Here is a 15,493-nt window from a genome sequence, read left to right on the forward strand (position 1 = left end):
ATTAAAAAAGGGCAATCACAAAGAGGGCAAGACAAAGAGAAACCAAAGGCCAACTTTGTAAGGGCTGAAAGACCCCAAGAGGATTTGCCTGCAAAAGGGACTGCAGTGGAAGGACCGTCCCCCGCTGTGCAAAGAATCAGGGCACGGCACCAAGAGCAGCCTGCTCTGCCTTTTCAAAGCATGATGTCGGAGCCCTAAAAAACCTTAATGCTCTCATCGTAGCTGTCCCGCGACATTTAAGAGTTTGCCAGGCTGCAGCAGGGGAGCTGTGGGAGATTCACGTCTGTACTCATTTGGTCAGAGGAATTGCTGCCTTCCAGGCTGAGGCACTGAAGAACAACAGAGAGCCAGTGTGGTGTAGTGGTTAAGGTATCAGACTAGGAGCTGGGAAACCCAGGTTCGGATCCTCTCTCGCGCCATGAGAGCTTGCTGGGTGACCTTGAGCCAGTCACACACACACTCATCCCTGACCCTGGCTGGTATCTGGATGGGAGACCTCCAAGGAATACCAAGGGTGAGACGTGGAGGCAAGCAATGGCAAACCACCCTCAAATGTCTCTTGCCTTGTAAACCCTACCGAGTCACCATAAGTCAGATGTGACTTGACAGCAAAAACACACACTCAAAAACAGGGAGGTTCTAGGATGGGGGGCTCTTACTGCCGGACACAGGTCTTGAGGAAAGTCCCATGGGGGTTTGGCACTGCAGGTGGATTTGGCCTGATCTTGGCCATGGAAATCTTCACAGCAGTACCACACTCTGTCTCTACTACAGACTGCATTTGGCATGTTAGTCTTGAGTTTCCAAACTAGAATACGGAAACAGATCTGGCAATGACAGTATCAAAATGGTTATTTACAGTAATGCCTTTTTTTAAAAAACAAACGTGAAATGTGCTTTGGCTGCCTTAAAAACAGATTAAGAGCATTTGGTGATTAAGCCACAGATACCTTCCACAACAGTAAGAAAACCTCCACATAACCAGGAACACCAGAGCCTGGTCCCTCCCATTTGTAGAGTTGCAGAGGCTTTTGTTACTCTCGGAAGGCAGGAGCCCAGGCAGAATTAATGAGCGGAATGCGCCAGGGACCTCTCCGTCCCTTTCACAGAGGTCTTTTGCAAAAGCAGCACTCAAGGTGGATTCCGCCCTCGGGGCTGAACCTCGAGCAAACATGCCCTATACACCTTGGGTCGGCTTTCATTTTCCAAGAGAGTGTCTTGATTGGATGCCTGCTACACTTCAGGGGTGAGCTTGGAGAGCAGTCCAACTGTGCCACCAAAAAAACCCTCCTCAGAGACAACACGGCAGTGCCCACGACATCGCTGCCATATTCATGTACGCCCAGAGTGTACTTCTGCAGAGATGGTGCGGACAGTGCCGCATTGGAAGAGGAGTTTTTTGGCAGTCAGCGGCATCCACCCAAAGGATCTGCCTGTGGGCCACTGGTGAACTGAGATCAATGTCCTTCCCGACCCCCCGTTCCAGATGCTCCTTCATCCCAGCGCAACAGCACAGTTAGGACATCATGGACTGCTGCACGGCCTTCTGTAGCGAGTGTCTGGTCACCAGAAGCCGGACCACTTCCTCGTTCCGCTTGGTCAGCCTCTTCCGGGCTTGGTCGTGGGTGACCATCGTCATGTCCCACCCGTTCACCTGCAGCAGGAATTGTATTTAATAAGGACCGCTAAGCATGCTTTAAAAAATTGTTATTAAACATATACACATACAGAACAAAAAAATTAACTACACAATACAAACAAAAAAACCATATAGTAGCCTCGTTTCTAATATAAAAGATGATACCATCAAGCTAAGCATGCTTCTACGCTTAGGGTTGCAAGCTTTGCAAAGCAAAGAACACCATAGATTATTAAAGACGTAGATCAGGGGTGTCAAACATAAGGCATGCGGCTGGATCTGGCCCCTTGAGAGCTCTTATCTGGCCCGCAAGCCAGAGGAGGCAGCCACCCCCTCCAGTCACAATCTGGGCTGGCAAGGCCTGGCCTGGCCAAGTAACATTTATGTCATATGCGGCCCTCAAAACATGAGTTTGCCCCCCTGAAAATGAAGATATTAAAAGCATGCTAGTCCCTTCCTGGCTTTGCGGAATGGACTCCGTGCTCTACAATGCTCAAGTGAATAAAACAATATGAACCTCAAAAAGTGAGACCCCCCATCTCTTATCGATACTTAAAAATAAAAAAAAAATTAAGGAAGCTTAGCATTGTTAGTATTGCAAGTAAGCTACATGTATCCCTGACCTGGATGGCCCAGGCTAGCCTGATCTTGTCAGATCTCAGAAGCTAAGCAGGGTCAGCCCTGGTCAGTGTTTGGACGGGAGACCACCAAGGAAGTCCAGGGTTGCTATACAGAGGAAGGCACTGGCAAACCACCTCTGTTAGTCTCTTGCCTTGAAAACCCCATAAGGGGTCACCATAAGTCGGCTGCGACTTGACGGCACTTTACACACACACACACACCTTGATGTTGCTAGAATCGAGTTGGAGCTAACCAGCTTTTTCACTGGTGACCAAGGGAGGGAAATCCTTTGGCCACCCAAAAAGGCTACAGTGGGGATTATGGGACCTACAGGGACAAAAGCAAACTGGGATGGGGGAGATAGTAGGGAGGGGAATTGGACATGCTAGTGTAAAAAAGCTCATTGAACCCAATTGAAGAAGCCCAAGTGTTTAGAATCATGGCCAAAGGACAGAATTTCACTGACTTGGAACTCAGCAACTAATCTCACAAGCTTCAGAATGCAATCACAAACACCTTTACATGCAAGTAAACCCCACTGCATTTATTGCAAATTGTTTCTCTGGCTCTGCTCATTTCATGAAAATCAAGAGTTGTGTTTTGTTTGACAAAACTAATAAATGGGCAGATTGCTGGTTTATTTTTCCGGTTCACATGTAGAATCTTGATGATTCATTAAAAAGTACCGCTATATTACAATTTAAAAATTAATTACTATCTGAACAGCCAGCCAATAAAAAGTAATTGGATTACGGCCACTATAAAACTGCCTGGCTGTTCATGGAAATAAATGTGTTGGGGCGGGGGGTAGAGGGTAAAACAAGGAGTTGAGTTGTTACCTGCATTATTTTGTCTCCAATCTGAAGCCCAGCGATTTCTGCTGGGCCACCTTCTGTCACTCTTGTGACATAAATGCCCTGCAGGGAGAGGAGAGAGAAAAAATATACTAATACCAGCCATGAAACAGAATGATGCATTTTTTCTCACCTCCTAGCAGTTGTCAACGCTCTGGGGTGAAGCAGCAATTCATTCCTGCAAGCAACTTGCCAGTCTAGCTGTTCAAACCATCAATGGACATGCAGAAGGCTGCAAGTGAGCGGGTAATTATCTTTCGCTGCCCAGCATGTTATCTGTGCAATGCTTGGTTAAGTGTCCTTTCAGCTGTTCTCTGTGACAGGGCCTGGCTCCACAAGCAGAGCTGGACCCGGACAGCCTCGCTCCAAATACTCTCCCATGCCCCATCCTGGTGCTGTCACTGTTTAGACTGGGTCATCATCAAAAACAGAAATGGACTTGCCATTTGGCATTCCCGAAGAGGGCTTAGAGTGGAAGAGATCTGGTTTAGAAAACCTAGAGCATAGCAATTCTTCTGCTTTACTCATTCCCATAAGAGTCACTATGCCAGCCCTGGGCCATGGCCTCCCTTAAGCCCCACTGAACGGGCAGCCTGATCCAATGCCCCTAAGCAGCTGTACAAGCTGTCTCCAAAACTGACTAATACTTCAATGCACATTAGGAGCATTTGTGACCTGAAAGAAGGGAAGTACCGACTCTTTCACAGCTTCCTGCCTGGTCATTCAGGGGCGTGGTTCACTCACAGCAGGTGACCCCACACTTCCAAGAAAGCCAAGAGCAGGATGAGCACCAGCCCGCCTACTAACACATCCAAATGAAGCAGAGGGCTGTGATGTGAAAGTGGCAGCTAGGAAAGGACTGCCCACCTGCTCTCGGCTCTTCACAAGACCCTTGCTGCAGAACAAGGCTGGTTTTTACAGAGGACAGGGACCCAGCCAGCATCCCAGCCAGGCCTATGGTTGAAGACAGTGTGGTATAGTGGTTAAAGAGCGGTGGTTTGGAGCGGCGGACTCTGATCTGGGGAACAGGGTTTAATTCCCCACTCCTCCACATGAGCAGCAGGTGCTAATCTGGTGAACCAGGTTGGTTTCCCCACTCCTCCACATGAAGCCAGCTGGGTGACCTTGGGCTAGTCACACTCTCAGCCCCACCTACTTCACAGGGTGTTTGTTGTGGGGAAGGGAAGGTGATTGTAAGCCGGTGTGAGTCTCCCTTAAGTGGTAGAGAAAGTCAGCATATAAAAGCCAACTCTTCTTCCTCCATCTTGCTGGCCTCCCCCCCCTCTTCTTTTTATTATTTACCTACCCTTTTATGTAGTCCCCATCCCTTCCCTTATTGAGAGTATTTATTGTTTTCTCCTGTTCCTTCCCTCTCAGTTGGGTCCCCACTAGTGTCTTGTGACATGGTTTTAGGGCAACTTCATAATTATTTTTTAAAATATAAATTTATTTATTATATGAGATGGGGGGTACAGAAGGAAAACAGGAGAGGGGGAAATATATATGTCCAGTATGTAATTTTCACAGAACATTAATAATAGTGACCTTCATAATTTTAAAGTGATTTTGCGGTTTTTAACTTGTAAATTGTTGGGCTTTTAATTATGCTAGTATGACGTAAGCCCACTCTGAGCCTGACTGAAAGTGGGGAATGGGTGGTATACAATCCAAACAAATAAGCACGCAAGTAAATAAAATCTAGGAAAAAGCCACACTGGCTGGATCCCAACAAGGCACAACCTGCTGAAGTCACTTCGGGGGGGGGGGGAGCAGGGGTTCACTCCTGACCTTGTCAGTTTTGTCCTCCGAGAAGGGATTCTGGGTGGGGTCCTGGTCGATGCCTCCTCCAATGCTGAAGCCCAGGATTAGGTTCTCCCCTTGGCGGAGCTTGTGGATTTCGACTCTTTGCTTAAAGGAGAAGAAAGGGTGAGTCAGAAGTGAACTTGCTTGCTTTTAGACCGATTACAGTACATGGCTCATAATGTGTCCATTTTAGCTCTGGACTCTGAACTCCGATAACAGAACGAGCTCCTTCGAGAGCACAGCGTTACACTACATTCAGGTTTATTTGCAGTCCACATCTCAAGTACGATTGTCCCATGCTTGGTTAAAAGGGAAAGCAAAGTTCCCTGGAGCGGAACAAGGAGAATACCAACAGCAGGGGTGTGTGTCAGTGCATCACAGTGGAAAGAGGCTTGCTGTTGAATTGCTGGACACAGCTAGACCCGGCACCAAATAAACCAAGACTGAGCAGAACCATTAACTTCCTGTTCCAAATACCATTTCCCGTGCCCCCCCCTCTTCTGAAGTACCAAGAAGGGGCTGGGCTGACCTGACAACAAGCTCTCCCACACAGCTATGATTCCCCAAAAATCTTTCCAAAGAATGTGGCGGAAGAGCTACTGCCTCCAGCAACAATTGGCTGGGCTAGAGCATCCAAGAAGGCCTTACAGAAGGGTCTCTGGCGGTCATCAGCTTTGCTGCTTTAACCCTACGGACAGGCAGAAAGATGGTTTTCATAACGATCTGAAACAATCAGCCATCTCTGGCCCTGAGTCTCTACCTCTGAAACTGGGCTCCTTTTCCTCAAAGTGTTCCTGGCTTTCATTCTCAGTATGCAAGACCATTCCCCCAGGCCAAAGAGGCCCAGCATGAAGTTTTGGTGAGGGGGAGAAAACGGCTGGTTTCTTCTTGTGTAAACAAGCAGCCCTTTATACTTCTTTTTTATTGGGGATTGGAATTTGTTATGAGCTCATTGGAAAGAGCAGCCACTTTCAGAGAAAGGCATGAGCAGGGACAAGAAGGTGTGTGTGTGTGGGGGGGGCAAACAAAGCCAGAGGACTGCAGTGACTGATAATTTCTTCGACTGCTTCACAGAACAAGGTTGGCAGCAGCTGTCACCTCCTGTCATTCTTAGGGAACATAGATTAAGACCACCGACACTGAAACCAATGACTTCTGGGACTCAGAGGCTGCTAAGAGCAGAAGCTTTGGTTTGAGGATAAATGCACATTTCTAGTTTTCTTTTCTCTTCAGAATTGCCTCTCTGCAGCACAAAAACCATGGATTCCTCGGAGGAAGAAAGAAACTCCAAAGTGTTTGGTGAGGGGGAAAGAGCAGCTGGGAACATGCAAGGACCTTTCCCTTTCCAGACTGCGACCTTAATGACTGGAAATACGCCAGCTTAACCCTCGCACAGCACTTCCCTACTACCAGCCTCCAACTCTGAAACAAAGGAATGCCTTCATTTCTACCTTCAGTATTTTCATATAGCCACACAGTAGAAGGCCAAAGCGATATCTACTACTGGGGTGGTTGCCAGCAAGAAAACCCCATGGAAGATTAACTCTTTGGCTACCAATTTCCAGCGTGGTGTAGTGGTTAAGAGCGGCAGACTAATCCGGAGAACCGGGTTCGATTCCCCACTCCTCCACAGGCAGCATGCTAGGTGACCTTGAGCCAGTCACAGTTCTCTCCGAACTCTCTCAGTCCAGGTAGAGGCAGGCAATGGCAAACCACCTCCGAACGTCTCTTGCCTTGAAAACCCTATGGGGTCGCCATAAGTTAGCTGTGATTTGACGGCACTTTCCACCACCACTAATTTCCACCAGCAAAATGTCAAGAAGCCTTTCCTTCTGCTTGAACACATTAACACGAGGCCCCATGGTACTCTGCAGCTTAAAGATGCTTGGAAGTTCTTCTCTCATTGTATCCCTCCTCAATCACTGTGCAAAATAGGTTAGCTTGAGCAGGGTCTCCCAGAAACCCACAAAGGTACTATGTGTTGCTCAGGGGGTCTGTATGGCCAAGCTCTCTCCACTGCGCTCCACCATTCACCCGCCATCTACTTGCTTGAAACTCCTAAAATCTTAAACCTCCTCATATGTCGCAAGGGGCCAGGGAGGCTGCTGGCTGGCCGGGCATCTATCACAGAAACTGACAAGTTATTATCTACTCATCAGCATTCCTGTAAAGATGACCTCATCGAAGACCAGACCCCGGACTAAGGAGGGGCAGCACTTGTCTGAGCAGCACACAGCACTGTGATGTGTTGTTTGCAGAAGGCTGCCGGGAGGATTCTCTCTTCCTGTTCCAGACAGAAGGAAACATGTATGCGCCCACACACCGATTGACATTTATTCATTCCCATGACTGCACAAAATAAAGCCACTCCTTCAGGCTATTTGCCGACCCAGCCCTGAATCACCAGCCACTCCCCAAAAGGAAATATCAGCTGGACTCAAAAAGATCCAGCTGGGCAGACAATAAGGTCTCTGTTTATTGGGGGTGAGGAAGACGACTCAGAAAAGGGCCAGAGGGCAAAGTGAAAAAAGGCTGGAATGAGAACACACATTCAGGAGCGCAAAGACTAACATAGGCATCACGATGCCCAGGAAGCCGGAGTGGTCGTTCTATGGCATCCAAAGGGGCCATGGAAAGAAATGATGCCCCACCCAGATCACTAAAGAAGAAGCAGAGGAGCACACTCATGCTTTGTTTCAAGAATCTGAGTGAAAAGACTTCCTAGAAGAAAGCAACAGCCCAGCGACTACTGAAAAGCCCAACACATTTTATGGGATACCCTTTCATGACCTTCAGCCCTTTCTCAGATGAATGGAGTGTCCTTCTTAGCAGGAAGGTACATGCACAATGGAATGCATGAAGTCCAGAAATAACTTTTCTAGCAAAACTTAAATATAGATGTATCTCCAGGGTTCACACAAAAAAGATCAGAGAGAGGCTCTACTGCATTTCATGGCCTTTTGGCCTCACTGTGTGGGGCACAAACGTTATCAGAGGAACAAAGAAAGCTTCTGCCACAAGAAGGTACCCTATATACTGTCATGTCGGAGAAAAATCCACTGAGCACAGTAAGACTTATGGCTATGCAAGCATATACAACACTGCCTAAGTCTGTTTTGGTGAAAACAAAGCATTGTGTCAGCCTGAAGCACATCCCCCACTCCTGACATCTTGAAGGTTCAGCAGAAGACAAAGGTGCAGCCGCACATCCGGAGGAGGGAAAGTATTAGATTAGGTGCTGTGGAACACAGGCAGGACAATGCTGCTGCAGTCGTCTTGTTTGTGGGCTTCCTAGAGGCGACTGTTCACTGTGTGAACAGACTGCTGGACTTTATGGGCCTTGGTCTGATCCAGCACGGCCTATCTAATGTTCTAAGATGACAATAAATATATCTTGAAGGAATGGAGAGCTCCTATGAAACACACAAACGCCGCTGTTCCCACACACAGGAGAAAGGATCAAACCATTAGAAAGCTACAGGCGATGAAGGAAGGGGGCAGGAGGGGAGAAAAGTGGAAAGCAGGGTCAACCTAGGGGCCAGAATGCAGGGTGGTGACCTGGGAGGCCCCCCCAATTCAAATTTTAGCTCTGGGGTCCTTTGGCAAGCCACCCCTGGCCTCCCCTCCTCACCGTATCACATTGCTTATTGCACGCCCCACGCCATGCACTGCGCGGCCTCACACTGTGCAATCCGCCTTCAGGCTCGGTGAGAAGGGCGGACTGTAAATAAAGGACCCTCCCACTGGCCGCCCCCCCTCCAGCCCTGCAAACGACCCCGAACTCGGGGCTGGGGGAGAAGGGATGCTTCCCCAGAAAAGCAGAGCCGGAAGAGCCGGATGAAGACAGCCTCTATACTGTGGGTTCTCAACAAGGGGGGGATTTTAAAGGTTGGGGGGGTCTATTTCTACTGAGTAAAACTCCAGATAACATCGACAAGGACCAACAGGATATATTAAAATATTTAATTACAACTGCAAGAGTAGTTTTAGCATCTTTATGGAAAACAGAATATCAAAAATTGAGACCTGGATTGATAAAGCTTACGAATACATAACAATGGCACAATTAACTGAAACATTACAAAAGGATACTCAAAAACAAAACAGAGACAAATGGAAATCTTTCTATGAATACATTAAAACCAAAAAATAACAATTAAACTCTATGAGCTACAGCAGGATTAAATTGGAGATCAAATCCACTCTGCTAGTAAGTTAATGTATTACTATAGAGTGTTAAGCTGCAGTACTGCAGTCAAAAACTCTGCTCACGACCTGAGTTTGATCCCGACGGAAGTCGGTTTCAGGTAGCCGGCTCAAGGTTGACTCAGCCTTCCGAGGTCGGTGAAATGAGTACCCAGCTTGCTGGGGGTAAAGGGAAGACGACTGGGGAAGGCACTGGCAAACCACCCTGTACACAAAGTCTGCCTAGTAAACGTTGGGATGTGACGTCGCCCCATGGGTCAGGAATGACCCGGTGCTTGCACAGGGGACCTTTACCTTTATATTCTATAAGGGGGTAGTGCTAGGCATATCAATGTTGAACGATATTTATGTAATGTTTTTTCCCTTTTCCTTTTTTTCCTTGTGTACCCCTATTTATTATTGAAAATTAATAAAACTATTTATTAAAAAAAAAGTTGGGGGGGTTGGGACCACTATTCAGCAAAGTGTGACATCCTGTAGATTATGTACAATCTGTAAAATTTTAGCTTGTTTTTTTTTTTAGTTAGACTATCTTGGGAAGGGGGGAATTATATTCTGAACAATGATGAAAGGGGGGAATGGAGCAAAAAAGGTTGAGAACCACCGCTCGATACGGAGGGAGAGCGAAGAGGCTCCGGGGGGGGGGCAACGAGGGACATTCTTCTTATTTCGCGTAGGCAGCGCAGGCGGCCCCTCCCCCCCCAAGGACCGTTGGGCGACCTTGGGGGTCGCGGCTCCCACAGGGGGCAGAGAGGCCGGCGACCCCCTGCCCCTCCTCCTCCTCTTTCTGCCTCCCTCGTACTCACCACGACGGCCGTGACCGGCTGCCCGGGAATGTACGACATGGCCCCGGCTGGGCTGGGCTGGCGGCCGCCGCTCCTCTTTCTCCCCTCAGACAGAACAAAAGGCCCCACCCAGCCCCCCTCGGCCACGCCCACCTGAGGGGCCGCCCCTTGCGCCGCCACCGCCCTCGTCATGTGACCGCGCCCCCCTTCCCGGCGCATGCGCACAAGGCGTTCCAGGCTCCCGTGACGAGGCGCGTTAGCGGTCCGCCTATCGACGGTTGAAAGCGCCTTCCTCTACTGGCGCACCAGGTTTTGCGTCATCGGGGCGGGCTCGCCCAATAAAAAGGTATCCTACCGATTTTATTTCGGGTTTCTTTCCCCCCCACCCTGCGTTTTGCGCGGCTTGTGTAAAAATTTACTCTCCCGCTACGGGCAGGGGTACTTCCGGTTTGAACCGGAAGTGGTGTGCCGAGTCTCTATGGCTTCGGGAGGTGGGGGGAGCGGTGGGCGCTGCGTGGGCGGGGAAGCCGACGCCTGGTCTCCTCTCGCTCCCAGCGCCCTTTCCGGGCCAAGATGGCGGCGCTGCGCCACTTCCGGTGAGGTGGTCTGACGAGCGGCTGTCGTTCGTTGGGGGGGGGGGTCCTGGCGGAGAAAAAGGTGAGAGGAATTCAGGATTTGAAGGGGACAAAGGGGAAGCCGAGTCGAGGGGGGGGGCGGAAACCAGGGCTCGCCACAGGGCTGATGTTAGGATAAAACAGAGGATCTCCCTTGGTTAGAATGGCTAGGTATAAATTAAGCGAAACAAAAGCCCAGCGGCAGCTTAAAGCTTTGCAACATTTATTTCGCCGCGTTATTTGTCTTTAATATTATTTGTCTTCAAGATGTCACTGGACCTTTGCTTGATTTTGATACAACAGGCTTAACGCTGGTTTCTTTTTGCATATTTGCAACCTGCCCAGTACTTAGATTTGTGGCAGATCAGTTTAACTCTGTTATTATGAAGAAATTGGTTTTTATACCCTGCTTTTCTCTACCATCAGGAGTCCCAAAGCGGTTTACAGTCCCTTCCTCTCCCCACGACAGGCACCTTGTGAGGTAGATGGAACTGAAAGAGTTCGGAGAGAACTGTGACTGGCCCAAGATCACCCAGCAGGCTTCATACGGACGAGCGGGGAATCAAACCAGATCTCTAGATTATATTCTGCTGTTTTTAACTGCTACACCACACTGGCTCTCAGTATCCTGCGTGCTTTGTATATATTGTTGTTGTTGTAATTCTCACAGCGGTCATATAAAGCATGAAAGCATTATCTCTCCTCTTGATATTGCAAATAGACGAGGCTTAGGAAGCATTCCTTCCTAAGGCCACCTGGTGATTTTGTGGCACAGGCGAGATTTGAACCAGCAGCTTCTTGGATTAAAGTGCATTCAGTTAGCCACTGCTCTATGCTGCCACTTATTTTTAAAGCACCTAAAAGCTTCACATTTCCCCCCTCCTTCCCCGATGTAGTACATTCTAAAGTGCTCAGCTTTCAGCTATTTTGAGTTGTGTTATGTGAACTGGAATTTTATTTCTTAGTAAAAGACAGAATCAGAGGGTGATGAATGCTTAGGTGCTTGTTTCTTTCCTTTGCTGCAAGGATCTGGTGCGTTTGTTTTTTTGGAAATTGGCCAGTGGCACCTTAAAGATTAACAGCTTTATTGTAGGATAAAAGCCTTTACAATAACGTATTAATCCTTAAACTGCCACAGGGCTCTTTGCTGCAGTGCATCAACTTCTTTGAAATTTGCCAACATTTTCTTTCCTATAATAACTTTTTTATTTGTTTCCCATGAGTTTGAGAACCATGGAAAACGCCAGGAAAAGACAACCTGTTCTTTACAGGCAAATTCTCTATCCCACTTCTATATGACACATAGATCAGTAACTTCAGTTTTTAACCAATATGTTTTCTTCCTTAAAGCAACAATTTTAAAACTAGGCTGGGTTCTCCAAGGGTAGGTGGGGAGAACACCAGTCAAAGACAGGATAGGTGGGATGTCCTGTTGAGTAAGAATTCCAGCTGGTCCATCTAGGATTTGTGAGATTATTGCTGCCCTCCCCAACCTCCAGAATAGGCTAGTTGATTTTAATGGGCATTGACTGGAGTAGCTCTGCATAGGATTGCACTGTTGGATCGCTACTCTCTTCACTTCTGAAGTTCCATTGGGAAGGAAGAGATGCCACTTTGCTCTGTTCTTTTTCCTGGAGGAGGTCAGATATGGTCTGTTCCTTCTGAATGCCATTGTTGAATTAGCATCCCAAATCCTAGATCCATGCACACAGCTGGAAGCTATTGTGCACAGATGAGCAATGCCACATTGGTCAGTTGGTCTGTTACAAAACAAATGGCTTGAGAATTGCTACTGTGACAATATGCTGTAAATGATCAAAGACCAAGTTCCGCTTGATTTGAGTCTAGTAGCACCTTACAGACCAACAAGATTTTTGGGGTATAAGCTTTTGAGAGTCAGAGCCACCTTCGGCAGATGAAGGGAGCTTTGACTCTCAAAAAGCTTATATCCCCAAAATTTTGTTGGTCTCTGAGGTGCTATTAGAAGAGCCTCATGGCTCAGAGTGTTAAGCTGCTGTCCAAGCTCTGCTCATGACCTGAGTTCAATTCTGAAGGAAGTCGGTTTCAGGTAGCCTTCCATCCTTCTGAGGTTGGTAAAATGAGTACCCACCTTGCTGGGGGTAAAGTGTAGACGACTGGGGAAGGCAATGGCAAACCACCCCGTAAAACAGTGGTTCTCAACCTTTTTTGAGTCGCGACCCCCTTTTACAATTGCCGAGTAACCTGCGACCCTCGTCACATTTGCATAAATTTGCATAAATGACATTTTCAATAGGATAAAGAAAACACATTTGTTTTTTTGGCAGTCCAGGGTATCCATATATATAATTACTTTAAAATTTAAAGTTTAAAACAAGCAAGCAAATGGTACTACCACGTGTTGCGCAGCAGCTGTGACTGTGTGGCACTGCAACCTTTCCTGGCAAGGAGGAACGAGTGCCTCTGAGCATGCACTGCGTTCCTTGTCCTCCCCTCTCTCCCCAAAAACTCTTCCAAGCAGGCCGGGGCTCTCGCGAGGAAACCCCCTCTCTTGTGACTGGGACACTGCTTGTGCACAGAACTGCAGTTATCCCTCAAAGCGGAGCTCTGTTTAATCACCTCACGAGAGAGAAGGGCCAGGAAAGAGCTGAGGGGCGCTTATCCCGCTCGGACCTTTCGTGCCTTTTTCTCCCCTCCGCCAGTCACCGCTCCTTCTGCGCCTCACCGAACCTGCGCGCTCGAGGGGGAAATCCCGAACTGCGCATGCATCTCGACTCTCTCCCCCTTGGCCTTGCCAGAGCGGAACTGATGACTCAGGGCAGAAAAGCGAAGCCACCCTACAGACATGCGCACTTGGATTCCAGGCTGAAGCTCCCGCCCCACCCGAGCTCTGCTAAAAGTAAAAACAACGTGGCTGTAGCGGTTTCAAGGGGGACTGCCCTCTTCTCCTCCGAGACCTGAACTGGCTGAGCCAGGGGAGCTTCCTCGGCCTCCCACACATCCTGCCGCATCATCCGCCTGGCGCAGGTGCGACCACGCCCAGGGCTGGCCCACCTTCCTCTCAGCTGGGCAGCGGGGCTACAGCTGGTGTGTGGCGGCACGCCGCCGCATCTCTGCAGCCCGGCTCCTTCTGGCTGTCAGTCGGCCAGTCCCTCACCTCTCTGCTTGGGGTCTTCCCTGCCCTCGCAGACGGATCAGGGTTACAGGGCATCTGGGTTAGTCCTGGACAGCCCGGGATGGGGGCTGTCCCAGGACAGTGGCGGCGACCCCCCAGAAAACACTTCATGACCCCCTTGGGGGTCCCGACCCCCAGATTGAGAACCTCTGCCGTAAAACATAGTGTGCCTAGGAAACATCATGATGTGATGTCACCCCATGGGTCAGTAATGACACAGTGCTTGTACCTTTACCTTTTTAAAAGTGCTGCTGGACTCAAATGTAGCTGTTCTACTTCAGAATGCAGCTGGCTACTCTCTGAAACTAGCTTCAAAAAGCATGTTGAGATTCTCATTGTATAAAACGCAGGGTGCTTTATGTCTGCTTGGGGAAAGTCGTATTTCTGTTATTAAATTATGAACTGGGTTTAGATTCCGAGCTAACAATTGTTGCTCTGTAGTTCTGTTTAATGACTCCCCACCCCCCAAGAAACAAACCTGAATTACTGATTTTTTTTTTAACAAATAGAAACGTTGAAAGTGACGCTGCTGGAGACAGACTCTCAAAGCCATGGCTGTAGTTGTGGCCAAACGGGAAGGCCCCCAATTCATCAGTGAAGCGGCCGTCCGAGGGAATGCAGCTATCCTGGATTACTGCAGGACGTCGGTGTCCGCCCTCTCCGGAGCGACGGCAGGGATTCTTGGCCTGACCGGCCTTCACGGATTCATCTTCTACTTCCTAGCCTCTGTCCTGCTCTCGGTGCTTTTGGTCCTAAAAGCTGGGCGGCGGTGGAGCAAGTACTTTAAATCTCGACGGCCCCTTTTTACCGGGGGGCTGATCGGGGGCCTCTTCACATACATCCTCTTTTGGACTTTCTTGTATGGCATGGTGCACGTTTACTAGGAGGAATGCGCCAAGCTCGAGTGGTTCTAACTGAGCGGGCCGACGGCTGCCAAAACATTTCCCTGGGGGAGGGGGGGTTATTGATCCATTCCTTGCACTGTTAACGCTGTCTGTAACTTATGTCAGAAAACAAGCTTGTAGAATCCTTCAAATTAAAGGGAGTGCAAAATAACTTGATTTTTTTTTCTCAAAAAGATGTCGGAAGATCTCGCTTCCCTCCCCAGCCACTTCCTTCCCTGCTACCAAGCTCAGCGTCCTAGAGTTGCTGTGCAGCTTCCCATAGTCTGTGAAGGTTTGGACAGCTGCTGTCATTTTACTTATGACCTAGGAAAGGTACTGGATAAATTCAAAAAATCAAAACTTTTCATGTCTGCGGGGTGGTGGTGGTTAAGAATGGTAATTTGGAGCGGTGGACTCTGATCTGGAGAACAGGGTTTGATTCCTCACTCTTTCACATGAGTGGCAGATGCTAATCTGATGAACTGGGTTGGTTTCACCACTCCTACACATGAAGCCAGCTGGGTGGCCTTGGGCTAGTCACAGTTCTCTTAGAGCTCTCTCAGCCCCACTGACCTCACAGGGTGTCCGTTGTGGGGAGGGGAAGGGAAGGTGATTATAAGCCGGTTTGATTCTTCCTTAAGTGGTAGAGAAAGTCGGCATATAAAAACCAACTCTTCTTCTTGGTAATCCAGCAAGGGGCAAGTCAGCATTTCTGTTCCCCAGATACAGACAAGGGTATGGAAGCGGAAGAGCATGCCTAACCTAAAAGCAGTTGACTGCACAGCCCTAAGCATCAGACCCACTGAGTTCAACGTGGCTTACTCCCTTGTAAGTGTGCTAGGAACCTCCCTCCCCCTACTCTCTGCCTGCCCGCCTTCCTGCTCTGTTTGTGGCCAAGGAGAGCCTTTTAATGTACCTCATGGCTCATTCTCT

At 48.7% G+C, this 15,493-nt stretch overlaps 2 protein-coding genes across 2 annotated transcripts; one reads left to right on the forward strand and one right to left on the reverse strand.

The window, feature by feature from the left end:
* Window positions 1–1,498: 1,498 nt before the first annotated feature.
* TAX1BP3 (Tax1 binding protein 3) lies at window positions 1,499–10,037 on the reverse strand. The gene is made up of 4 exons (XM_056865343.1): window positions 9,930–10,037; window positions 4,903–5,022; window positions 3,100–3,177; window positions 1,499–1,654 (listed from the first exon to the last, which is right to left on the reverse strand). The coding sequence occupies exons 1-4, from the start codon at window positions 9,966–9,968 to the stop codon at window positions 1,517–1,519; spliced, it is 375 nt and encodes a 124-aa protein (XP_056721321.1). The 5' UTR covers window positions 9,969–10,037; the 3' UTR covers window positions 1,499–1,516.
* Window positions 10,038–14,227: 4,190 nt separating this feature from the next.
* On the forward strand, window positions 14,228–14,587 carry EMC6 (ER membrane protein complex subunit 6). Its single transcript, XM_056865317.1, has one exon. It carries the CDS (start codon window positions 14,228–14,230, stop codon window positions 14,558–14,560), a length of 333 nt encoding a protein of 110 aa, XP_056721295.1. The 3' UTR covers window positions 14,561–14,587.
* The last annotated feature ends 906 nt before the right edge of the window (window positions 14,588–15,493 follow it).

Source organism: Euleptes europaea, chromosome 19, assembly GCF_029931775.1.
Source record: "Euleptes europaea isolate rEulEur1 chromosome 19, rEulEur1.hap1, whole genome shotgun sequence".
In the NCBI taxonomy this organism is placed as follows: domain Eukaryota; kingdom Metazoa; phylum Chordata; class Lepidosauria; order Squamata; family Sphaerodactylidae; genus Euleptes; species Euleptes europaea.

Excerpts from the sequence above, each read along its gene's own strand:
- EMC6 (XM_056865317.1), top strand. The coding sequence starts at position 14,228 with ATGGCTGTAGTTGTGGCCAAACGGGAAGGCCCCCAATTCATCAGTGAA.
- TAX1BP3 (XM_056865343.1), bottom strand. The coding sequence starts at position 9,968 with ATGTCGTACATTCCCGGGCAGCCGGTCACGGCCGTCGTG. Across the intron at positions 5,023-9,929 it reads AGCCGGTCACGGCCGTCGTG|CAAAGAGTCGAAATCCACAA; the intron begins GTGAGTACGAGG and ends TTCTCCTTTAAG. Across the intron at positions 1,655-3,099 it reads TTGGAGACAAAATAATGCAG|GTGAACGGGTGGGACATGAC; the intron begins GTAACAACTCAA and ends TTCCTGCTGCAG.